The sequence below is a fragment of the Corvus hawaiiensis genome, chromosome 26 (genome assembly GCF_020740725.1).
Source record: "Corvus hawaiiensis isolate bCorHaw1 chromosome 26, bCorHaw1.pri.cur, whole genome shotgun sequence".
Classification (NCBI taxonomy): domain Eukaryota; kingdom Metazoa; phylum Chordata; class Aves; order Passeriformes; family Corvidae; genus Corvus; species Corvus hawaiiensis.
This window is the reverse complement of record NC_063238.1, coordinates 491628-516716: the sequence shown is the minus strand read 5'-3', so window position 1 is coordinate 516716 and position 25089 is coordinate 491628. Positions and strand designations below refer to the sequence as shown.

At 37.3% G+C, this 25089-nt stretch overlaps 1 protein-coding gene across 4 annotated transcripts in view; it reads left to right on the top strand.

Moving 5' to 3' along the window:
• TRAPPC8 (trafficking protein particle complex subunit 8) overlaps nt 1-25089 on the top strand; it is a 53057-nt gene that overhangs the window by 3594 nt on the left and 24374 nt on the right. For 2 of the 4 annotated variants that reach the window (XM_048286468.1, XM_048286469.1), the window contains exons 2-16: nt 2096-2290; nt 4920-5003; nt 7786-7875; nt 9218-9392; nt 9793-9946; nt 11035-11116; nt 12552-12799; nt 14358-14473; nt 15809-15959; nt 17284-17384; nt 18852-18957; nt 20497-20628; nt 22633-22857; nt 23883-23991; nt 24736-24930. In XM_048286468.1, coding sequence (XP_048142425.1) covers nt 2096-2290; nt 4920-5003; nt 7786-7875; nt 9218-9392; nt 9793-9946; nt 11035-11116; nt 12552-12799; nt 14358-14473; nt 15809-15959; nt 17284-17384; nt 18852-18957; nt 20497-20628; nt 22633-22857; nt 23883-23991; nt 24736-24930 — 2163 coding nt within the window. The remainder of the gene's footprint in view (nt 1-2095; nt 2291-4919; nt 5004-7785; nt 7876-9217; nt 9393-9792; nt 9947-11034; nt 11117-12551; nt 12800-14357; nt 14474-15808; nt 15960-17283; nt 17385-18851; nt 18958-20496; nt 20629-22632; nt 22858-23882; nt 23992-24735; nt 24931-25089) is intronic. The other 2 variants (XM_048286471.1, XM_048286470.1) reach the window with 1 other exon arrangement.

Genomic DNA, 25089 nt, shown 5'->3' with positions numbered 1-25089 from the left:
CTTAGCATCTGATCATTTTCAATTTCTGATGAGAAAGCTTTTGTTCTAATATATGCTACTGCTGCCATTTTCAGCAAAGTGCTTTCTAAAATGATCTTACAAACACTTGTAGGAAATGTGTAACAGTAGGTATTTTTTATTGGGTATTAAGCACTTTTTGGGGTTCCAAGTATGTCTGTTTTTTCAGTCCTTCACAATAAACATATACCAGAGATGTCATCTGCGTTCTGTATGGAAGTGTGGTTGCTCTTCATTATTAAGGCTGTTATATTTTAGGACAGACAGCAAGGATGAGCTGTAGTGTTACAGCTGCACTGGTGAAGGCAAACTCGTTTCGTAGTTGTTTGTTCCTGCCACTTCCTTTACATTTGGTAATTTCAGTAATTATATGGCAGTAGGGTCAATAATTTACCTATGTAATAAGATGAAAAAAACCCCACCCAAAACAACTTTTCAGGTTTCTGATAGAAATGCTGAACTGAAATAAGTTTAGCCAGCACAATTGCCCTTCCCTGTGTTGATATAGCCTTATGATGTACAAGTTCAGTCTGAAACTTAGAGCTGAAAAAACCTGCACATTTTTAGGTTGTTTTTGGCAGGACGAGTTTTCTAACTTGCTTTACTGTTTTCCCATAAGCTTGAGCGCTGGGTGAATATGTGATTGAGGAAGGCAGAACTATGCCAGTCAAGATTTGAACCACATTAGAAATCTGTTTTAACATTTAAGATGGATTGTAAGCACATCTAGTGTGATCTGACTTTAGCTGTGTACTTGTTACTTCTGAAGAGCCTTGTAGAAAAGGTGTGGAGTGCTTTCCAGGCTGGAGCAAATTGAATACTCAGTTTCAGACCTTTACGGTGTGAATTCTGTGGTTAGTTAAAAGATGAGGAAAACAAGATTATTCCTTTGTGCTGCCTTTTATGTGCTGTACAGGAGTTTGTGAAAATAAAATGCAGAGGAGTCAAGGGCTGTACTGTGGGGCACGTGGTAGCATCAGGTGGCTTAGGCAGCCGTAAGTCAGTGTGTCCTGCCTGCATTCACAACCTGGCTTGCTTGGTGGTGGTTGTGGTTTGAAATAGGGTAAAATTACTTGAAAAAATCACAGCAGGACCAGAATTGTAATGAGTGTTGAAAATGTCGTGAGTAGTTTTTTAAAAACAGATGGCTTGAGGGAGCAATTTTCACAAAGATACTACAAAGGAAGCTATAGTACTAAAAATCATAAAATGGTTTAAGTTTAAAGGGACCTTGAAGAACATCTGGTTCTAACTTCACCCTGCCATGGTCGGGGTCGCCTTCCACTAGACCAGGTTGCTCACATCCCCATCCAGCCAGGCCTTGAACTGTTCCAGTGTTGGGACATCCTCAGCTTTCTTGGGCAACCTGTTCCAATGCCTCACCATCCTCACAGTAAAGAACTTCTTCTTGATCTAAATCTGCCCTCTTTCAGTTTTAAACCCTTCCCCTTTGTCCTGTCACTACATGCCCTTGTACCTCTTCAGCTCTCTTGCAAGCACCCTTTAGGTACTGGAAGGCTGCTCTAAGGTCTCCCCAAGCCTTCTCTTCTCCAGGATGAGTAACCACAACTCTCTCATCCTGTCTTTTAGGATACGTTCATTTTGGATGAATGAGTACTAGGTTATCCCTGTCAAGTTTCTTAAATGCTGTTTATTTGTGTGCCGGGGGTTTCTCGGAAATGGGTGATTCCTTGAAACATGATGTGTTGTGTGAAATCCATACATGGTTCCTATAGCTTTTCCACAAAAGTTGGTATGTTCCACAAGGAAGGGAGTGCATCAGTGTAGGACGTGCACGTACTGTGTTAGATGGAGTGGATATTCTTGCAAGCTCTTACGCTGTTGTTTAATGCCTAGATGAGCCTAATGTTGAGCATCAAGTAATTTTTAGTTATCACCCTCCCCCCCTCCATTTTTGGTAGTCAGGCATTACGGTCTGTGATCTAAAATTGATGATGGAGAAGTTTAGTGGAGCAATCTTTAAAGAAAAAACGTGTTGGAAAAAGACTAATTTATGACAACTGTTTTAACTGTCTGTTACACTCCTCAACAAATCCTCTTTTTTTTTCCTTTTTAGTTCACATGAGAGATCCTAATAATCAGCTTCACATCATTAAAAATTTGAAGATTGCTGTCAACAACATCATCACTCACCCACCTCAGCCCGGTGCCATTCGGAAACTTTTGCATGATGTTGTGTCTGTCAGTCAGCCTGCTGAAGGACTGGTAGCTAATGTGATCACAGCTGGAGATTATGATCTCAACATCAGTGGTATGTAATGATATTGTATTTTTCATAATGTAAACTGGAATCAGCTGTAAGGTTTCTAATCTTCATTTCAGCTTCATGGCATGTACTAAAATTATTCAGAGTTGATCAGTTTTGAATCATTGCTTTTACTGAAACTTTGGATTTATTGAATAGTTTTGGTTTTACATAATGCTGAAAGAGTAGTTGAGCTTCATTAATAATTTCAGTTTTCCTAATGTTGAAATTCTTCTGAACTTGTGTTAAATCATTATTTTAATGTAGCAATTACCAATGCTTTGGTTGTGTTATTTTTGTGTTACAAAACTGATATAGCGACTTGTTGCACTTGGCTGAATAAATATCAGAGCTTATTTATAGTGTTGGTACTAAGGTACAGCTTTATCAAGTTAGTTATTCTGGCTTCCTTTATTTTTTATGATAAAGTCATAAAACGTTTAAGGAAAAGATTATGAGGAAAGGTGTGTGACTCCTTTGATTTGTTATCTTTTTTTTTTTTTCTTTCTTGTATGAAACTTGTCCTTCATATTTCACTGTCAAAATGACTAGAGTATTCTAAAAATGTTTTTTTCTCAGATCTCCAAGGGATGAGGCATTGTGAATACTGCTAAATGAGACCTCATCTTAGGAGCTGAGAAGATGAAACTCCTCCCAATTAAGACCCTAATCCATTAAAGCCTTTGAGCACATACTTAGTTCAAAGCATGTATGCACTGCCCTATTTAAACATGCGTAATTTATTGTATTTAAAGTTCAGCCTGCAGTGAAGAGTTTGGCTCTGCTATAGCAAGAGACTGATAAAACTTCATGAGGACTACTAACTGATGTTGCTGTAGTAGATTTTTTTTTTATGTTGATGATGGAAAAATGGCATAATTCTTACATCTTTGATACCTAATTTACGAGGTACATCTTCAACTTGGTGTCAAGTGTTGGTAATAAAGGAAAAGACCTGAGCCTGGGAACCTCTTGTTTTTAAGATCTGTTGAAAACTCCACATCTTTTTCAATTTCTTTGCCCTTGTTTATACATCATATCGGTGAATTGCCATTTTGTTATGGAATTTTTTTCTGATGGAAAGTTTACTTCAGTTCTAGAAAATAAAAAAAAGCAAGCAGAATGGTTTCAGTGAAGAGGCTTTTCCGTAAGGTTTCTAATGACCTCAGTTTAGAAGTGAGGTATTGAAAGAAGGGAAGAAAAATAGTGGCTATACTAGGCCTTGCTTTGTAGTTACAGAAGCAAATATCTCTCCTTTTGTTTTCCATATTTGCTGCTGGAGCCTCGGATGTACAAATTACCATATGTAACTATCTTCTGTCTCTCGGTGATTAGGTTCTCATTTCCATTCAGACTGGCTATATGCTTATTTGACAGGAGGAGAGATGTATAAGCTGTTTAAGATCACACAGAAAGACAAATTCATGTCGTAACTTTGTTGTTCAATGGAACCCCGTTTCAGGGGTTTAGCACAAAACAGTGACGGTGTTCTTGATGAAGGAACTTGTGTCCCCTTACAGTGTAAGAGGATATGAGGAAGTACCAAGTGGGGTTCCGTTATGCTTAGACAACTATGAGTATTTACTGAGACATTTAGGGGTTTTTTTCCAACTTTCTTAGAGCATTTTATTCAAACCAATGGATGCATTCATTCCTGACAGCAGAACATAATCATTTGTTATGTAAATGTGAAATACTCTCATCAGTTCTTTAATTTGTTCTTTTTTGGGACTGAATTAGTTTTATAGGATAATGATATTAAATTATATTTCCTTAATCTTTAATGATGATCAAGTGCAATCTGTTTTGAAGAAAGACACCAACATTGTTTAAGAAGCTGAGGTGTGACTGTTTCTGGCTCTGGGGTCATGATCCTGCTCTTTTTTTGAGAAGTTTTGGAACTGCTGTGTTGTATTGATTTAATTGTTTGTAATCCTTCTTTGTTACAAGTGTTGTTTAATATTCTTATAGTTCCGTGGTCTAGTGCTGAGAGATTTGTTTGGTTGCTGAATAGCTGCTTATGTTCAGCCATGCCTGCTTCTCCCATGTACTGGTGTATGTAGAAAGTGAAGAAAAATGATCCCACTAAAGAATTAAATTATTTGAGAGAAGAAAAAAATTTTTCAGCCAGATCAGTTCCCTGGCTGTGTTTATTCGGGGCTACGTGATATAAATGCTGGCATGTGGCATTGGAGGAATATGATTGAGATGAAGGAGAATGTTGGGGCAACACTTTCAGCAGCTAATGTATTCAGCTACTTTTAACTAGTACTGTAGGCTGGGAAATCTCACAAGTTACTGCCTTAGGTTTCGAGTATCTTTCAACTAGTAAAATAGAGATAACATCTAGATACAAGTTAAATCGTTGCTACTTGGTAGAATTTCCATTTTTGTTTGAGCCTAGCATTGGGGCTGAACTAGAAATTAATATTGATTTCCATTAAAGTACACTGTCAAATGTTAAGGAGCCTGAAATATTCCTGATTAAGGTTGGCTGGAGTCAAATCTCTTCAATGCTCCTCATGGGCCTGCATGGTGTAGATTTTTTCTACTTCACACTACCAGAGTGTAAAAGCCAAGAGTGTGTTTGTATCTGACCCTTTTTAGTATAATTATATCATGTTTTTTCTATCAGATCGCTCAGTTAAAGCTAGTGTTCCTTGGTACAGTAATTGGAAAGAGACACTGATGGAACTGAACACATCCACGTTTTATTCAGGTATTTTTTTGTGGTTGGTGCCGATTTGCCAAATTGCCCTTTACTCCTTTTCCATGTGCCCCATCCACCTTTCCTTACCATCTGCTACAACTGTTTAGCACTTTTCTGGACGTAGATGTGTGTTCCTTCATTTTTTCCCCCTAACTGAAAAATCGGTGGTGGTGGTGATTTTAATTTTTCTTTTAATCACATTTCTACTCTTGTTAATCAAAATCATTTGATCTTTCCATACAATCAATAAGGGTGGTGGTGGTAAATTACTTGATGCTGTAAAAACCCTGGATTGTTTGATCCCATGGAACTGTATACTGTCACTATGCTGTATTTCAAATGTCCTTTCTGTTTCTCTAGAGAACTTCCTTCTCAGGGGATAGTAACACTTTTTAAGTTGGAACTCAAGTGCTGACTGTACTTAGAGCACAGTGTCTCTGCTATATTGACATTCTTTCTGGAGTATGACCCTTAAAAAAAAGAAAAAGATTTCTCATGCATTTTTATGTAGTTTATGAGACTTACTGCTACCAAACCATGTTGGTTATTGACCTCTCAAGGCTCTGTGTCGTCGTCTGTAAGAGCCAGGTTTTGATGTTTTTCAGTTTTATATATTTTAAATAGTTTATGCCTTTGGTTAATAATAGCTGTCCTTTCAGTAGGATCTGTTCAGATCCTACTAAATGTCTAAAGAGCACAAAACTTCATGAAGTAGACTTTCCATTTTTAAGCTGTTACGTACAAATATTACTTAAATTTTTTTTTTTCCTTAACAAGTTCTGAACACGTTAACAAGTTTGCCAAAACTTCAGTTCTGTTCCATCATACTGGAAATGTTTTACTGGAAAAATGCAAAACACAGATCTGGGTACCTAAATGACAGTGTTGGTATGCACTGCTGTAACATGTTATGAGATGTTACAGTTGTGAAATGGTTTTCAAATACTGCTTTTATTTTGAATATGGTGTGTGTTTATCAAGTATCTATGATAAGTGATTACAGCCCTGTAAATGCTCAAGTGAATCCTGTTAATGTTGTGGTTGTGTAGAGGGAATCTAGTTGCCTTTGAGGCCACTTCCAGGGTTCTTAATAGGCCTAATGAAAAAAAAGGGTGGGGGAACCAATCCACAAAACAAAGTAGTACTTCCCTGTTTGTAATTGTCAGATTTTAAAAAACACATGATTTTTTTCCTTTTGCTGTGATTCAGCTGTAAAACAGAAGTGAAAATTTGAAGACAGTGCTTGAAACTACAATGTGGTTGAAAATTCTGCCTTAGGTTGTTAAACAGTGTTTACTTTGAACTTGAGTTACTGCATGGCTTGTTATATTTGTGAAAAATGTGTGAGTCACTTTCTTATGGCTTGTTTTTAATAATAACAAGCTGTGTTTTCCTTAATTTAAATAGTTGGCATGTTTACATGCAGGACTCAGTAAAGCCAAGAGCTTTTTATATCCTAGATGAGTACTCAGAGAGCAGTTTCTAGAAAGGCTGTAATCAAAAGCTCAAAGTTTTGTCTCCTGTTAGGCTTTTTTTTTTATGTGAGATGTGCAGACTGCTAGACTGAGTTTGTGTGACTATATCTGACTTCTGTGTGTCTGAAGCCTATTTAAGATGTCTTGACAATGTATGATTAAGCAAAATGCATTAAATGAATGCCCTAGAAGGTAGTTCTAACATAAAATTCATAAAATTGAACCTGTTTCCTAAAGTTAGCTTAAGAAACCAAGGTGGTGGCTTGGCTTGGTTTTTTTGAGGGGGTGCATGAGAGCTTTACAAAGTATTAGAAATTTTTATGGGACTAAAGTCCCAATGTGGATTTTTTGGGGCCATATAAGGAAATTACCTTCAGGTTTTCTTACTATTTTTTTTTCTCTACTAGTTACTGTTCGCTAGTTTGCAGGTGAGTTGACTGTGGATTCCAGTTACTTCAATGTGAAATCAGGTTATTGAAAGTGGATTGATTTTGCTCTGGAGTCCGTTTCCCACTCAAGGGAAAGGAGTTGGAGAATTAAGATGGCATAAAACAGGCTTAAAAGAAGAAATAGTAATTCACTGTTTGACCCATAGTTGGAGTGGAAAGAAATGGGCAATATTAGGTTCACATATTTTTTTTGATGTCCCAGACATCCTTTGTTTCCCTTGATTTGTTATGGTTAGGAAAATGAAATCCCTATTGTAAAAGGGTGTTGAACATGGCAGGTTAAAATTTTAAGGCATTAATGGCACAGCTTGGATCTGAGGTTTTACCTTCTTGGATCTTTGCCGGCTGAGCTGTTTATTTTAGCCAGCCATGGGAAAGCAACTGCTGTCAAGCCAAGTCAACACTTAGAGAAAACAGGCAGGATAGAGTTTTGGTAGTCCTTAGCTCCTCTACATACTCAAAAATGAATTTTGTTTCTTGGTTAATTCCTACATCCCTAGCCTGGAAATTCAATGACTGTTAGAAGAATTTCTTTCTTTCTTTGCCAAGTGTGTGGGTGTTTAAAGGAGTGGTAAAGAGTAGTTGGTTTAACAAGGACTGAATACATGTGAGCCTACGAATGTGATGCTTAAGATGCTATTCAGTTTCACAGGATTTGATTCAAGTGTTACTGTTTCTCTTACTTGTGTAGTAAATACTAAAACACTTTCACCTTGGACTGTTTCCCCTTCTTTCCCTTGCCATGCAAACCTTGTCAGAGTTTGCAGGCTTTACTTTTAGGTGTAGTCATTCATACTTCCTTTTCATTAATGGGTAAACAAGTTTCACTTAATAGTCTAATTTTTCCTATTTTATTGTGTATTTCAGCTACTACTCCGTGGTTTGAGTCTTACAGAGAGTGCTTTCTTCAGTCCATGCCTGCATCAGATCATGAATTCTTAAACCACTATGTTGCATGTATCCTTTGAGTGTTACAGACAGCTCCGGGGAAGGCTGTTACAAAATGTAATGTAGGAGACACTGAAAATTTTGCAGTAACTCTTTCTCAATTATGATTGGAAGCCTGTATATTTTTTCACTGTCTGACTACACAGACTGATTTCATAAGGGCATCAGGGTTTTCTTTGTGGTTGTTTGGCCTGAGTTTTTTTGTGCTGTTGGTATTGGGGTTTTTCCCCCTTCTCCACACACTCCTTTGGTGTCAAAGTGAGCTCAAAGCCAATACCTGTAAACAAAACTCCATCATCCTAAGACACTTTCTGCTGTAGCTCTTTATGTATCTCTTGACTGTCCCTTATCTGCAACGGAGGAATGTATGTTTGGGATGCATCTGCTGCTTTTTAATAGCTTTTTGTAAGCAGATGGAGTGGTGGAGTGGTGGAGGTTGGGGAGAGGATGTTTTGGAAATTTGGTAAACTTCGAGCTGTGCTGGACAAAAAGAAGTCTGGAAAGACTGGAACAATGCCTGAATGCTTTCACTTTTTTTTTTTTTTTTAACCAAAGCTTAGGCCCAATTTGCTTGTCTACAGGGAAATTGAAAATAATCACTGTTTCATGATGTAGCTGGTGTTTAGCTTTACAGTAATTATGATGCTGCAGGTTTCATGACACTGTTCCTAGTTCTTTACTGAACCTTATAATTTCAGTATGATGGAAAAGTATGTTAATGGCCGTACTTGTGCAGAATTAACTTTGCAAAATACTGATTCTGACTTCTGAATTTACTAATGTTTAAAGTATAACTTTGCTTTCTGGCTTCTCTGAGTTAATGTCTTTTGATTTGGTGAGTAGATGTAGCAGAGCAGAATGTTCCTTATTAATGACTGTGTAGTTGCATTGAGGTAAAAATCTGAACACTTCGGCTTTTTACTCAGGTGCTGTGATGTTTCTGTGTTTATGAACGCTGGTTATCACTGTTGTTCAGGTGATAAAGCCCCAAGTCTCCTTGGAAGTTGAAAGCTAAAATACAGTGGGGATGAATTTCAGCTACGTGTTTGCTATGTGAACGTCTCGTCTCTGTCTGAAATCTTAAATGAGCTATCACATAGCAGCTTAAACTTGGATTCACTGTCAGAATTGGAGCAAACTCCTGTTGCATCTCATTTTACAGATGTTAGTTAACTGATTGTTTTTTATTGAGACTAAGGCCGAATTCTGATTGCACATACTTTTGTGATAGCACGTTTTATGTGCTTAAGTATTGTACTCATCCATTCTATTTTATAGACTTCCTATTTTATTCTGTGAACAGTGGTTGTCCCTGTGTTCTTTGGGTATATGTCCTTAGTAATGAATTCAGGTATGCTGGTAGTTTCTTCTAGTGAACCTGACCCTGTGGAGCAGTTTCTGAAGCTGTCGCAAGAACAACATCGGATTCAGCACAGTAGTGAATACTCGTATCCTAAATGGTTTATACCAAACACGCTCAAATATTATGTGTTACTGCATGATGTAAGCACAGGAGAAGAGCAGAGGTGGGTCATTTGTCTTCAGTGAGCTTACAGATGAGCGAGCTCTTTGACCAAAATGTTTGCATTGATAAATTCTGTTGAGATTAGACATGCAACAGGATCCATTAGCCAGTATGCTATTATCAAGGCAGATATTTGAAAGTATTATTTTTAGATCATCTTCTTGTGTTCATGTAAAATGAAATGAATCAGTCCTGGCTTTTGGGGTAGATGCTTTCTTTGCTAGCTTGCTAAACTAATTGTCAAAGATTCTCAGTTTTACTCTTGCATAACAGATTGCTTTAAAAATAGGAGAATTTTCCTTTTAAGCACTATGAATAATAGTCTAAAATAGCTTGTTGCGCTACACACTTTAAAGTTAGTTTGATATCAAGACAGGATAAATGTTGTTGTACTGTTTCAGAGCTGACTCCATTTATGAAGAGATGAAACAGAGGTATGGAACTCAGGGTTGCTATTTGCTGAAAATAAATTCTCGAGTGTCTAATAGAGGAGCAGATGAACAGATACCAGATCCTTGGAGTCAGTACCTTCAGAAAAACACGATCCAGAACCAGGTATTACAGTATTCTAAAAACAGTTTTTAAGGTCCATATTTTTTGGTTGCATTAAGTTTTGCCTTAGTGTTATGTATGTGTTTCTACAGAATGAGCTAATAGGCAGTCAGGATACTTCTGACGCAGCTATGACTTTTTGTGAGGGCATAAGATGAGTCCTCAGTAGGAACTGTCCTCTATGGTACTTAAGTTGACAGTAAGGAGCACTGAAATACTGGACTGTCTGAAATAGACTGACTGTTGCACAGAAATAATACTTATGCCTTAAGAGCTGTAAGAGGTAACCTCAAAAGTGTCCTGTTCATAGTAACTTTCAACCTTCATTTTTGTCTTCTTCACTCTTAATTTTTTTTTTCCCTGGGTCTTCTGTACTTCACTAGATAGTGTGGGTGTGTTGCTTTGTTGGGAGTATGTGTGGTTTTTATGATAACTTTTTGTGTCTAGTCTGGTCTGTCATCTGCTAAGATTGCAAGTGATAGTGTGTTTTGAGTTTGCCATAAATGTCTGTATTTTTGGCTTTAGAACCAAAAATACTTTTTTTTGAGTTTGTTTTTGACTGACCTGCAGTTATAGCTCCTTATGATTAAAAGGTTTGTGGAATCGTATTTCTTTACCAAATGTAGCTGGTACTGGAAAGTCAAAACATTTCATATTCTATAAGCTAAGAGGACCAGTGAGTTATAGCCCACCATAAACTAAAAATACATTTTTCTCTTTCTCTGGCCCACGTCAACTGTGCAATATAGATTTTTGTGTGTGTGTGAGCTTACTCAGGATCTGCTTTAGGGAATATATTTTTGCTGCTGTAGGCATTGCTGTGTAAGAGTTGGAGTTGCTTTGGTTGACAGGGGAGCTAGTTGAGCAAGTCAGAAAGTATTTGCTTCATTTGGTGAATATAACTTTCGTCTTTTAAATAAGACAGTTTCTTAAAGCCTCAGAAACTACTTTGAGAAGTTAATATATATGAACAAACATGCTGCTGTAGTAATTCAGTTAACTTACTGAAGTTGACAGCTACTGTTTACTGACTTTTGTATGTGGTTGAGTAGTCTTAAAGTTCTGACTTCTTTTCCCCCTTTTTCTGGCAGGATTGCTATGAAGATTATACTGTTGTTTCAAACAAGAATACTGATCACTTGATATCAGACGGCATAGACAGTGAAATTAAAGGTATCTTTGTAACTTTATGAAAACCTCGATGTTATAGCATTTACACAACCGGTTGTCTTGTGTCTTGGACAGTAATTAATTAGATGATTTGTTAGGGAACTCAGAGTAATAGTTTTCTGAATGCTCTAGGTGTCCTCAAAGTAAAATGCTGTGGTACTGACCCTACTGGATTGGTGGCATCTCCTTAATGAGATGGCTAATGATGTACTGGGCTCATATTTTGTAAGATTGAACGTACTGTCTGCAAACTCTGGTAATTAGTAAAAATTACATATGATTAAATGGTCAATTTTCATAATAATGAAAGTTTTGGTTTGTATCCTCTGCTATAACTTGGAAGCTGAGGTTTTGGAGCTTTTTTGGTCCTTGGTTTTAGTATTAAATCTGTAAACGTCAGGGAAGTGCTTAGTTTGTAGGCTGTTTGGAAGCACTTGCCTTGGAACTCAGCTTGTGGATGGGAGAGGATAGTAAATGAAATTGAGTGGAAATTAATGCACCCTTAAAAAATAATTCAGATAACAGTGTAGGATTCAGATGAGAGGCATTATCAAATAGGGAAAAAGTGAGGTACCCTGCATTGTCTGGCCTGCCTCAGCCCGGATCCTTCATATCCCACCTGAAATGCATTTGGAGACCTAGCATGTGTAGGACAGCCTACAGTTGCCATCTTTCTAAGGCCTTGCAGACCAGATGTAGTCTGGGAGCTGCTAATTGAACTTTACAAACTCAGCTTTACTTTTCATGAGTAAAATCCGTTAAGGATTTGCTTTCACAATTCAGCTTTGCTTGGTGCCAGATAGGGCAAGCTGATTTTCTTATAAATAAGAGAACTGCTTAAGTCTTAGAATGAAGCAGTGTCTCAGTCTATTTCAGAGAGCTAAATGCAATAGTAGTCAGCAGCCCTTCTCACTGAATGGAGTTCGGAGGAAATTGTTTTACATGTTGATTGCTTGGAAGGACATGGAAAATTATGTTTGTTTTGTTTAGGTTTTTTTTTAACCTTAAAACATAAGCAGGAAAAAAGATAATGGACCCAATGGATCCATTGTAGTAATTGCTGCATTTCCAACTTTCATGAATGCTTTATTTTGATTTTAATGTTTCTATAGTTTTCCTTCAGTGTTGATATTAGTCAGCATACTGGAAGATTTTTTTTGCACTGTAGTTGAGAACCAAAACCGTACATATTTAGCCATGTTGTAATTCTTGAGATTCCTTGAACTTTCTGCGAATTTCAGGAATGATGCAATACTCAGTGCTGTGCTGCTGCCTGCTCAGCATTGATCTATAGTGTAGAACAGTTGGTGAATTGCTTTGCTTTACAGAGTTCTGAGTAAGGAAAGCTTTGAAGTAGGTTAGTAAAAATGATCTTTAAAACCCAAAATGTTTAAGTGACTTTATACTTACTGGAGTTTTTGTTTCAATCTTTCAACAGATGGCTTGTCAAATAACTTTAAGACTCACCCCCTTCAACTGGATCATCCCAGTGGCAGTTTGGATAGCACTGATTACATGAAAGCTTCTACATCGCTGCAAGACTCGAAGAAGTCAAATTCTGGGACACCTCATGGTGCTTGTTTAACTCTCACAGATCATGATCGAATTAGGCAGTTCATACAGGAATTCACATTTCGGGGACTTTTGCCACACATAGAGAAAACAATTCGACAGCTCAATGATCAGGTCGGTTTACTCTTAAAAATACTTTGTGCTATAAGGAAAAACGGTTGGGGTATAAATCCAGTTATCCAAACATCTGTTTTGACAGTATTACTTCCTTCTGTTTCTAATGATTCAACGCTCTTGCTGAAAACTGTAAGTAGATTTAAGAGAAATAACTGAAGTTCTCATTATTGCTCAATTTGTCATCTAAAAAAATGAGTACTAATTTGTATCAACAGCTCCAGTGCAAGGTGGCTTCTTGGTGAAAGCCTGTCTGAACTGTTTCCAGGAAAATCTGTTCTTGACCCTAAAATCTTACTATTCTGTTCTCTTGGACGATTCTGGCATGGGGAACAAAATGGACTTTGTGTTTCAACATCAGAATACACAGCTAAATTTAAGAAATGCATTTAATCGATAATCATCTGCAAAAAAAGCTGCATCCTTCAGTTGCTACTTGACAGGGAAAAAAATGCAGGGACACCCTGAATCGTGTAACTCTGATCTTAGCAGTTTTTGCAGGGAATATGCTTCTCTCAAACTAGGATTTTTTGGAAGTGTGATTAATATCACGTCCATGTTAAGTCAAGTGCATACATTAAAGTTATTTGCATCGCAGTTCTTTTACAAGTGTTTCACTCTTATATGCCCTTAAACAACTGCAGAGATGGATTGACTTACATTAGTGCAATCAAATTACTGTATTTAGCATTAAGTCTTGGACTCAAATATCAGTCTATTATCTGACTTCTGATTTTATTTTGATTGGATTGTCTATTCAAGTTGTAGTTTTAAGTATGAGGGCTTTTCATACTAAGGATCATGCCCTGTAAGGAATGCTCACTCCTTGAATTTACTTCTGGGAGTTTGTATGTGCTGACCATATTTACATTTAGTAAGTTTTATGAAGAAACATTAAAAAGAAGTGGTTACATAAAGTGTAGCAAACAGGAATGTAGGATAAGCTCCTAGTTCTGGTAGGAAAATGGAGATGTTCCGCTTTTTAAAATTGCCTTTTAAGAGTGATATAGTTTGCCTTATAGAATGGGAGTGGTAGTTCCCTGCAGAAGTTTCCTTCTAAGTGGAAGTTATCTGAAAGAATAAAGTTGTGTAACTTTGCTTGGAGGTGTGGCTCATACCTTTGACACTTGAAATTGATGTTCATGGTGTGATAATGCTTTATGTGGATGGTGACAGAAGGTTCTTTCTTGTAGTATGCACTTAGTCTAGATTTTAAGTTGGACTGCTACCGCAAATTAGATATTCTAATTATTTAGAATTTAGTTTTCAAACAGATGTATCAAATGTTCAAGTTCTTAAGATGGATATTTCTCCAGTTTACAGAAAGAATATGAACCTCAACTGTCTGAGATGAAATAGATACGTGAATTGCAACTTCTATCTCAGTGTCAGAGATTAATTCTAAAGAAGTGTGATCTTAGTTATCTTACTCCTTTTATTTATTTCTGTTTTATGGAGGAAAAAACAATTTACAAAGCCATAATGAAGCTTGGCTTTTTATATTAGTTTAACTTAGATCTTTTGCAATGTAGTGCTCTAATTCAATGTCTTTCTCCAGTTAATATCCAGGAAAGGCTTGAGCCGATCTCTGTTTTCTGCTACTAAAAAATGGTTTAGTGGCAGCAAGGTTCCAGAGAAAAGTATAAATGAACTCAAGAACACTTCTGGTTTGCTGTAAGTAATCTCAGTCCTTATTTTTAGATCTAAACTGTAAATGTACCTTTTTTAGGTGGGGAGGGAAAGCCTGTGTTTATTTGATGGTGGTGTTCTGTAGTGTGAACTAAACCAGAGTGTTGTGAATGACTTTAATTAGAAAAAGTCATGAAAAGTACTTTGCCTAAATATGCGCAATAAAGGAGAAGCAGAACTTAAAGAAAAAGGGGATAAAATAAACTGTTTGTGGAGTCATCTGCCTGCTCTATTTTCAGTGAAGCTTTCTAAGTTAATAAGAGCACATGTTTTTAACAGTAATAGTAATAAAAAGAAGCTATGGTTTGCCACGAGGGATTCTTTTGAGATTTATACAAGTACAAGTTTGTACAAGTTTTTTCACTTGTCATTGCAGCCAAACCCCATCTTTAGGTGTTTTTGCTTATGTAACTATGCAATTTACTCCAGTAGAGTGTTGAGTGTATTGCTTTTGTAATATGTTCAAGAGCTAAAGTAAGGGGAATTTCATACTTAGTGCACCTGCATCTTAGTATACACTAAAACCAGGTTCTAAGTGTTACCAAAATACTAATTCTGTATGCTTTTGGTAGTTTCCCTCTGTGAATTAGGATGTATAATCATGAAAATCACTCTCCAACTGTCTTTACCACAGAAGTCTAAATAATTTTTGGTCATTATCTAGTCAAGGGAAATGCCCTTGACATGCACCTGCAGCTTCAAATGTCTGTGTTGTGTGTCTTTGGATTCATGATCAGAATGTTGCTAATTCCAGCTTTTTGTTTTGAACTCGTAAGTGTAATTTACTTCCTACAACATTTGAAACACAAGTGTTTGTGAAAATGTATTTGATTATTACTGAAGTGATTCATATATATATTGGATTAACTAAAAGTTGGATTGATGCTTGCAGAGGACAGGAACTTGCACAGTGTTTTGGCATAAAGCATAGTTTTTTAGTGGACTTACTTCTTTCAAAAAAATGGGGAGAAATAACTTACAGCCAAGTGAACAGTCAAAGTCTTTTTTTTTTTCCCTTCTCATACAGCTGTGCTTAGCTCTAATGGTTAATCTGACTGAGCAGTTTCAGTGGTAGTTATAAACTCTATTCAGTATTTCTTGGCTAAGAGGAATGCTTGCTTTGAGTGTTACTGGAACAGTGAATCTTGTTAATCAGAAAGTAGGATGTGAAACCAAGCTACCAGTGGCAGAAAGGAAGCAGCTTCACTTTCCTTAGCTGTTTTTGGGCAAGGCTGAAGCAATGCAGGTTTTATTACTACTTTGTGAATAGATATTAAGGTGAGAGAGGATGACTTTGAATTTAAATATTTGTATTTATAGGTATCCACCAGAAGCACCGGAGCTTCAAATCCGGAAAATGGCAGACTTGTGCTTTTTGGTGCAGCACTATGAACTTGCATATAGCTGTTACCATACAGCAAAGAAAGACTTCTTAAATGATCAGGCAATGCTTTATGCAGCTGGAGCACTGGTTGGTACTTCACATAACATGAACATTCTGTGAACTTTTTCTAATAATCTCTAATATTTGTCTGAAGGTAACAAAATGCAATCTCCCTCCTCCACCTCCAAGTTTGTAAGGATCTCCCCAAATTTGCTGCATATCTTTAAGAAACTCTAAAGTGTTGTAAAATCTGTTTTCTGCTGTTATATGAAGGCAATAAAGGTGTGACTAAAAACTGGAGAGTTAATTCTTAAAGTATGGAAAGGAGAAAACCTGGAATGCAACTTCCAGAAAAATGGATCTTTAAACTGATAACTCAAAGCCAGATATAAAATAGCTTTATAGTATCTCTTCTAGGCTTTGGCAGAATACTTACTTGCTAGAAAGTCAAGACACTGTCACTATAAATATTGTATTGTACCTATTTTGAGGGGACTTAAGACTTGAAGGCTATACTTTGAGTATATTACAACTGAATTCCACTCTAAACACATACTCATTCATTATTTCCTCCTAAGAATTTATTTATGACTAAAGTAATTTTCAACAAGATAAATGGGTGTACTGGAGGAAAATGAGTAATTTGATCAATTTTTAGAAGATACATTTTGTAAACTTTAGTCTGGTTAACTTGCTAAAATTTGAAACTCTGCTTCACAGAGCTGTGGAGGCATTATTGTACACCTTTGCATCTTGATTAAAACTTTTACATAAATGTGTGTTTTTACAGTTCAGACAGTTGCTCTGCATTTGGATAATCTGAATAATCAGAAAAATATTAAGAAATCTTAATTTCCAAATGAATAGAAGCAGTCTTAATTATGAATTTGTTGCAATATGCTAGTCTTAGTCTTTACTTTCTGCAGAAGAACTTTGCTACCATGTTTTCAATCCATGGAAAAAGAAGTAAAATTTCAGACTGCGTGTTTACTAGAGCTTCCTTGGAAGCTGATAGTGTAATTTCATATAGTCAAAACTCAAAAACAGTCCTCATCTTAAAATACATGGTAGTGCTACTTTATCAGGAAGATTGCTCCTGCAGTAGGAAATTCTTCTGGATTTGTAAAACAGTACTGAATCAATGTTTCTGCACGATGTTGGGGGTACTGTCAACTGCAAAGACTTCTGTGTGTAACTCTCTGGCTGCTGTGTGGCTAATTATAAGCAGAGCCATAAATCGGCTGTTGTATTAAACCTTTTATCAGTTATAGTGTGTTGGATACTTTTATATGCCAGTAACTGATTAGATGAAGATCTTTAATCTAGTAGCTGTTGAAACATGTTCCTCAGCCTTTTGAGGCTTATGATTTGTTGAAAAAACTACAGTGACAGTACTGAATTTCTCTTGTAGGAAATGGCAGCAGTATCAGCTTTTCTTCAGCCGGGAGCTCCTAGGCCATATCCTGCTCATTATATGGAGACAGCAATTCAGACCTATCGAGATATCTGCAAGTATGTTATTTACTTTTGTACTGATCCAATGAAAGATCTGGTGGCTTAACTTTCTTGCCCTGCACAGTGATAGTGCCAGATGATCACAGAGTAATGGTAACTCTTTAAAGAGTAAGATAAGCTAACATATCTAGGATAGCATGAGAGGAGATCTGGGCTGTTCTTAACAGAATGCCTATTGGACTTGTGTACTGAATTCACATGGTGGATTTTTAGATAGTGGGGTGGCTGCAAGGAAGGTTTCTGTGAGAAGACAGCAGGAGCTGCCTGTGGCAGAATCAGTTTTCACTCAGTTCCAAAATGGACATGGCTGCTGCCCAAGCTGGGTGTGTTGGTGCTGGTGTTACCTCTGAGACAATACACTTAAGAAATGGTAAAAATACCATTTACAGCAGCAGCTGTGAGAAAGGAGTGAGAAGATGAGAGAAACAGCTCTGCTGATACCAAGGTCAGGAGAAGGCAGTGCTTTGCTGCAGCCTGTGGTGAAGACCATGCTGAAGCAGATTTTCCCCTTGCAGCCCACAGAGATACATGGGAAAGCAGGGATCTACCCTGCAGCCTGTCCCAATGGCAGAGCAGGTGGACATACCCTGAAGGTGGCTGTATAGAGCCTATGCCGCAGCAAGTTGCTGTCAGGAACTGTGACCTGTGAAGAAACCACACTGGTTCCTGAAGGACTCTACAAAAAGGATACATGTTGGAGTAGTTCTTGAAGAACTGTATCTGTGAGAGGGACCCCACACTGAAACAGGGGAGGAGGATGTGGAGGAAGAAGCAGCGTAGGAGAAATGTTATGAAGTGATCGCAACTCCTTTTCCCCATTTCCCTGCCCTGCTTGCAGGGAGGAGAAGGTAGAAGAGTTGGGAGTGAACTTCAGCCTGGGAAGGAGGATTTGTCAGGAGAAGGTGTTTTATTTCTGTTTTTTTTTTTTATCACTGTGCTATTCAGTTATTGACTGCCAATAAATTAATTTAATCTTCCCTCAAACAAGTCTGTTTTGCCCATAACTAACTGGTGAGTGATCTCCCTGTCCCTTTCTCAGCACGTGAGGTTTTTAGTCTGATCTTCTTCCCCTGTGTTGCTGAGCAGGGGGTGTGATACAGCCGCTTGGTGGGCACCTGGTACCCGGGTACAACTTGCCAGTACAACCTGCTTCTAACTCTTGGACTTCTTGTTCATCAGATTATTTTAGTTGGTATTTTTATAAATACAGTACTGTTCTCAAAAATGCTGTCCAGCTTTGGCTTTTATGAAGCTCATATTATAGTGGGATAGGGCACTTAATGTGTCAATCTGTATGTGGTTGTTTTGTGGGGAGTGAACTTTCATGTATTTTGCTTTAAGAAGGATAAGCGGCAGAACCTCAGTCTGATGCTGTGTGTAGAAAATAAGTAAGATTTGAATTGAAAAGTTTTCTGAGGTTTATTTTGATAAATATTTATTAATACATGTATGTTTTTACTTTAGGAACATGGTGCTGGCTGAACGCTGTGTGCTGCTTAGTGCTGAAATCTTAAAAAGTCAAAGCAAATATTCAGAGGCAGCTGCTCTTCTGATTCGTTTAACCAGTGAGGTAAAACTCAGTAGCTTTCTCCATTTCTGCCCTCTCTGTATTTGTTTTCTTACCCAAACAGTTCTAGGTTACCTTCTGATTCTTCTCCTACAATATTTTCTAGCCAAAGGTAGCAAATGAGCAGGTATAGAGCAGGAAATGAAGAAAACTGTTTACACTGTAAGTGAAGGAACTAGTACGGTTATTATTTTTCTAGTCAAATGGTTTGCTTGACTTCCTTAACCATGCTAAATATGTTATCTTTGGCTTAACTAATTTTCTTTGACATCTGATTAGCTCTTGGATGGTGTAGCTTAAGAACTCATGTGTTAAAAGTATTAGCATGGCTTGCCAGAACCATAATGGATGCTATCCCATATATAATCAGAAGTTCTCTATAGTTTAAGCAACTAAGGCATTACTGTAGCTCAGCTCATATGAATCATTAGAGCCTTACTGTGTAAGTGAAACCCTACACTTCTGTGATATTAATTGGTGGAAATTAAACATGGAATCAGCTTCTAACCCAGAAATTGTCTTGCTTGAAAAGGAGTGAAGAAAAGTGTAATACCAGTAATAGTATAGCATCTCCTTTGTAGCTTGGAGAGAAGTGTAACTGGTAGTTCTGACTTAGTTGCCAGCTGCACCAAATGTGGTGCTTCTGAGACTTTCCTGGGACAGATTAAGCGTGGAATAAATCTGTTTAGTTGTGTAATTTTCTTTCTCAAGTGTTTCTCTAGCTTCATTCTTGCCCTTTCAACTTAAGCTTGCTACCAGTGCTTATGAGAGCAGCCTAAGATATTTAAGCAAGGGATTTAAATACTATTAGCTCTGCACAATCGTTTTATAACTTGAAATTGCATGTAGTATGCCTGTGGTGTATTTTGGTAGTTGCAAGGAGAATCTTCATAGGATACTGCTTTGGTGTCTGAGTATATTTGTAGTCAAGATATATACTTGAACATCACTGATAGCATGGAGTCCAGTTGTGGTAAAATCAAGTAGATTCTGTTCTTATTGGTTAAAGTAATATAGCTGAGTCTTGGCAGGAGAAGAAAAGGGCGTAATAGAAAGAAATTGTACATTATTAAGAAATCAATAGGTTCAAAAGGCTCATGTGATAAAAGTTCACCAAGTTTCATTGCTCCCTTTATTTTTCTGTCATCCTGTTAGAGGTCTTGTTTTTTGATTCTAGCCTTAATATCTGCAGGGGGAGGGAGGGGAAAGGTAGGAGAGTGCTTCAGAGGTGCTGGTGTTTGAAACCGTAGCTTGAGTAACTGAAAAAGCAGAAAATATTTCTTTTGTTATTCATACTGAAACATGTTCATATATTCTTCACTAGAAGAACTAAAAACATGATGGTATTGAACACTATTGAAAAATACTTTTAGTCTTATTTTTGTATGCTCACATACGTATATAATGTTTGCATATAAAAGAATCTTTGGCTTCACAGAACTCTTACAACTTACTGTCCCTCTTACCATTAAAACAAGGCCACTGTTGCCTTTTATGTTTTTATTCAACTCAGGCTAATTCTTCTTTTTTCCTTTTAAACAGGATTCAGATCTTCGCAGTGCACTCCTGTTGGAGCAGGCAGCCCATTGTTTTATAAACATGAGAAGTCCCATGGTTAGAAAGTTTGCGTTTCATATGATATTGGCTGGCCACAGGTTTAGTAAAGCAGGCCAGGTAAGTATTATCTTTCCACATGGAAAATATGCCTGGTATTTGATACTTTGAAAAACATGTTAAGTGTGTCATTAGTCCGGAAGAAGATTCTTGGCTTCTAACACTTCTGTGTTAGTCAGCAGTATTCTGTTCTGTAATCTTCTGAAAATGACTTCTGCGTTGATAGCCTTAGCCTTTTACTTCTGTTTTTGAAGTAATGCTGAAGATTGCTGACTTGCAGCTAAAGTGATATGTGTTTTCATTTCTGAGTCTTATTTTATGCACAGTAACATACAAGGCTTTTTTGGGCAAAGGAATATTTTCACTCTTGAGGTAAGAGTGACTTGTGGGAGAGAATTATTTGTTAAACTCAGTTTATTAGAATAATAGCAAAATTTAGATACTTGTTTTTCCTGGCGCCTTAAATACATGCTCTTTATTGGAGGTGCAGGTGCATGAACAGTTACTGCGCAACAAACCAAAGCATCTCTGTGGCTGTTAGACTTAAGCAACAGTTAAACCAATACAGATCAGATTGTTTTTACTCCCATTCACATGCCTTTCCAGGCAGCTCTAAGTGTGGCAGATAAACTTCGTTGGACAGAACTTCTGTGCTTTTTTTTTGCATTAGTTGCAGGATGCATTCTGTAAAGATAGCTTGTGCTTGATTCCTGCTGAGCTTGTTATTGCAAGACAATAATACAGGAGAACCAAGGCATCAAAATTCTGTTTAGAACAAAGCCCCGTGGTCTTGGCTGGGGATTTTCTCCCACCCTACCCAATCTCAGTCTCACTGTCCTGGTAAGGACTAAAAAAAGTATTTTTGCATTGTTGGCTTCTGTGATGTGAAGAATAGTAGGAGTACTTCTCCCCCTCCTTGGTTTTCTTCATTCAGTAGTTTTCTTGTCTGTTGTTATGACAGGATAGTACTGATAGGGAGCTATTGATCTATTTTTATTTATTTATTCTTTTATATCTTGTTCCTTTCTCTGGGAAAGTGAATGCATTTTGAAAAGTTTTGACTTTGTGTAACAGCTCTCTTTGTTGTTTGTGTCTGATATTTGTAGGGATTTTGGTTTCCAATAAATACTTTTACAGTGTTATAGGCAATGTAGCTTATTTTTTTTCCACATCCTTAGAGGTACCAAAATATAAAATGCTACTGAAGAGAAATCAGCCAGGCTGTTTAGCTGCAGACCATAATACCATATTTTAAAGTGTCACTAGTATGTGCCAGTGTTAAGGATTTACTGCTTGTACTCTGCTGTCATCACCGTACCAGTGTGAACATATATTAGGTTTTTCCCTCCCCCCCCCCATTACTGCTGTAAGTAAGGGAATGCTGTTGCCATTTTTTAGAAGCTGAGACTTAGCTGTACAGTGAATGTCTATACAGGTGTTCAATACCTAGACTTGGGATTGAATGCCTGGGTCCTGATGTATGTACAGGAAAGGAACTGTGGAGCTGGTTGGCATCGGACCATCCATCTCCCAGTGGCTGATCTGATTGGTAGTTTTTCTTGTATATACTGCAGGACTCTGTTTTGTTGGTTTGCTTGGCATGGATTTTTGTCCCAGCTATGTCTACTGATCAACAGTTGGCTGAAACTGTCACACTGAAAGTTCAGTTTGAGTGGAATGAAACGTGTTAAATCTAGTTTATGTCCAGACATATCTTGGCAGCAGAGCTCTGTAGACTTTAGCAGTCAGTCCTAAAGGAACCTCACTGTTCTAAAAGTAGTCTTTTCTTTTTATTTGCTTTTTTAACTTACTGCCTGTTACTCTAGTCTTTAGAAAATGTGAACTTCATCTAGAGGCTGGGCTCTGTACTGTAGGAACAAACACTTCTGTGCTTAGGTTAGTATTGACCAGATTCTGTGAGGCACAGTTCTGAAACATTACACTTTGCATAGTGGTGGGAGATGGTAAAAACTACTTTTCTGACTTACTGTTCAGTCTTCCTAAATTTATAATTACAGTCAGTGGATAATGGGATTATTTGAGAAATGAACCTTTCTCTTGCAGAAGAAACATGCCTTACGTTGCTACTGTCAAGCCATGCAGGTTTACAAAGGGAAAGGCTGGTCTCTCGCAGAAGACCACATTAACTTCACCATTGGTCGTCAGTCCTTTACGCTTCGTCAGCTGGACAATGCTGTGTCTGCCTTCAGGCATATTTTGATCAATGACAGTAAACAGCCTCCAGCTCAGCAAGGAGCTTTTTTAAGAGAATATCTCTATGTCTATAAGGTAAATTACTTGCTTGTCTCTGTTTCTTGAGTAATAAGTGATTTTATTACCACTAATTTTCTGTTAAATCATTAAATTATTTCCTGTTTTATCTGCCTTGTTCCAGGGTTGGTTTTTTTTTTTAATCTAGTTGATGTGTTCAGTTTTTTACTTCAGACTTCAAAAGCCCACATATGCTGCATCTCATATGTGCAGTACTTTCACAGATGGATATTATGATGGGTTATTAGTACAGTAATGTAATAGATGTGTTTTTATTACAATAAAGTGAAGTCTTCTTTTTGGGGGTCATGGCTGAATTGTAGTTGTGATAAGTTTTATCATTTTTTAGAGGAAATGGATCTGTTCTGTTTTGATGAATTTATAATGATTTGGGGGGCTTTTGATAATACATCTTTAATAAAGACAAGGTAGCTCTGTCACCATCCATGTAGTGAATTTCATTCTTTAATAAGGATAAAATTTGATGAATCAAGTGACTCACTGAGTTGTGTTTAAGTTCATGAGTGATTCTGGATTGAAGTATACCATATGCGTTATGGGGTGTTTAGTGCTGATATTGCCACACGATATGCAGCCATGTAGATAACTGTCTTTTAAAGCTTATGAGCAGAATTTCTGTGGTGTTTAAGTTATGGCAGACCTTACTCAAAGGCTGGTATTTGAGTCCACGGCTCAGCTTGGTGAGAGTCTCATTTAATGGTGGTGGGATAGTGAATATAGTTTATCAAATTCTGAGTTAGAGAGTCAAGCTTTGCATCAAATAAGGCTTGTAATAGCAACGCAGCCACAGTAATGATTAGATTTCAGGGCTAAAATAATTATTCTCCTTTGCCCATAAAGATTTCACTATCTTTAAACTCCTGTTGAAGAAAAAAAAAATCTATGTCAAAGAGTTAATTGAAATTATTTATTCCATCTTAAAAGTACTCCCTGGTCAAACATTGAGTGTTTTTAACTTGGCCTCCTTATCATTCAGCCATTGGTAGGTAGTGTACATGACACTCTTGTTTTCTTTGCTCCAGAATGCAACTCAGCTGTCACCTGATGGTCCCTTACCACAGCTTCCTTTACCATATATTAACAGCTCAGCAACTCGTGTTTTCTTTGGGCATGATCGACGACCAGCAGAAGGTTAGAAAATGATATGTAAACAGTTTCAAGTCCCTTTTTTAAGGAACCAAAATACATGCAAGAGTTGGTGTCATTTAAAAAAACTCTGTCGTTATGTAAAACTAAAATGACTGGGTAACTTAAAAATATTTTAAAAGAAAAGCTTGAGCTTAGTATCTACTTGCTGGATGTTTTCAGACTTCCTGTGTAAATATGAAATCTGTGTATGTGGTTGTGCTGACTGCCACTGTTTTTCATACCTGGAAAGCGTCAATGCAAGTTTGTAATGAACTTCATGAAAGGGGTTATTATTGCTGGAGCAAATACTGGACACTAGTGGCAGTGCTAGAAATTAGCTTTACAGTTAACTTCCTCTTGGATGAAATATTTGAAACACTCTGATTCCTAAATGTAAAGAAGGCTGAGTGGAAATTCTTATATAAACCAGGGCTGTACTGTGGGGTTGTAGTCTGTTATAAAATAAAAATGATCTGTAGCCTGAGTATACCATGTAGCATGCTAAAATCTTGGAATGCCATGCTATCCAAATTGAACTATACTCAAATTATTCTCAGTGTTGTCTTCCATGTGTGTATTTCAAAATGTCTTGCAATTCACTCTTCTAAATCAATTGTAGCATAAGAATGCTAGTGACCTAGAACTTAAAGTATCTTAAGAATAGTTACCAAACTGCCAGTGCGGCCCTCTGGTGCAGCTGTTGCACGTTGCTGTTCTCGCTTTCTAAGACTGCCTTTCTCTCTCCAGGTGAAAAGCAGGCAGCCACGCATGTAAGCCTGGATCAGGAGTATGACTCGGAATCATCACAACAGTGGAAGGAACTCGAGGAGCAGGTTGTGTCTGTGATAAATAAAGGAACAATACCTTCAAACTTTCAACCAACACAGTTCTGTTTAAATCGCTACTCAGATAACTCCAAATTTCCACTTGCTGTGATAGAAGGTAAAGTTAAAATTTTTACACTTCAGAAATAAACTGAGTTAGATAAATTTGTATAATATTTCCCCTTATTATAGATTTGAACTGACATGCTTGTCAAGTTGTTTGTACATAAATATTCTGAGATAGGTGAGCCTTCAGACTGTAATGGGGAAAGCCTGT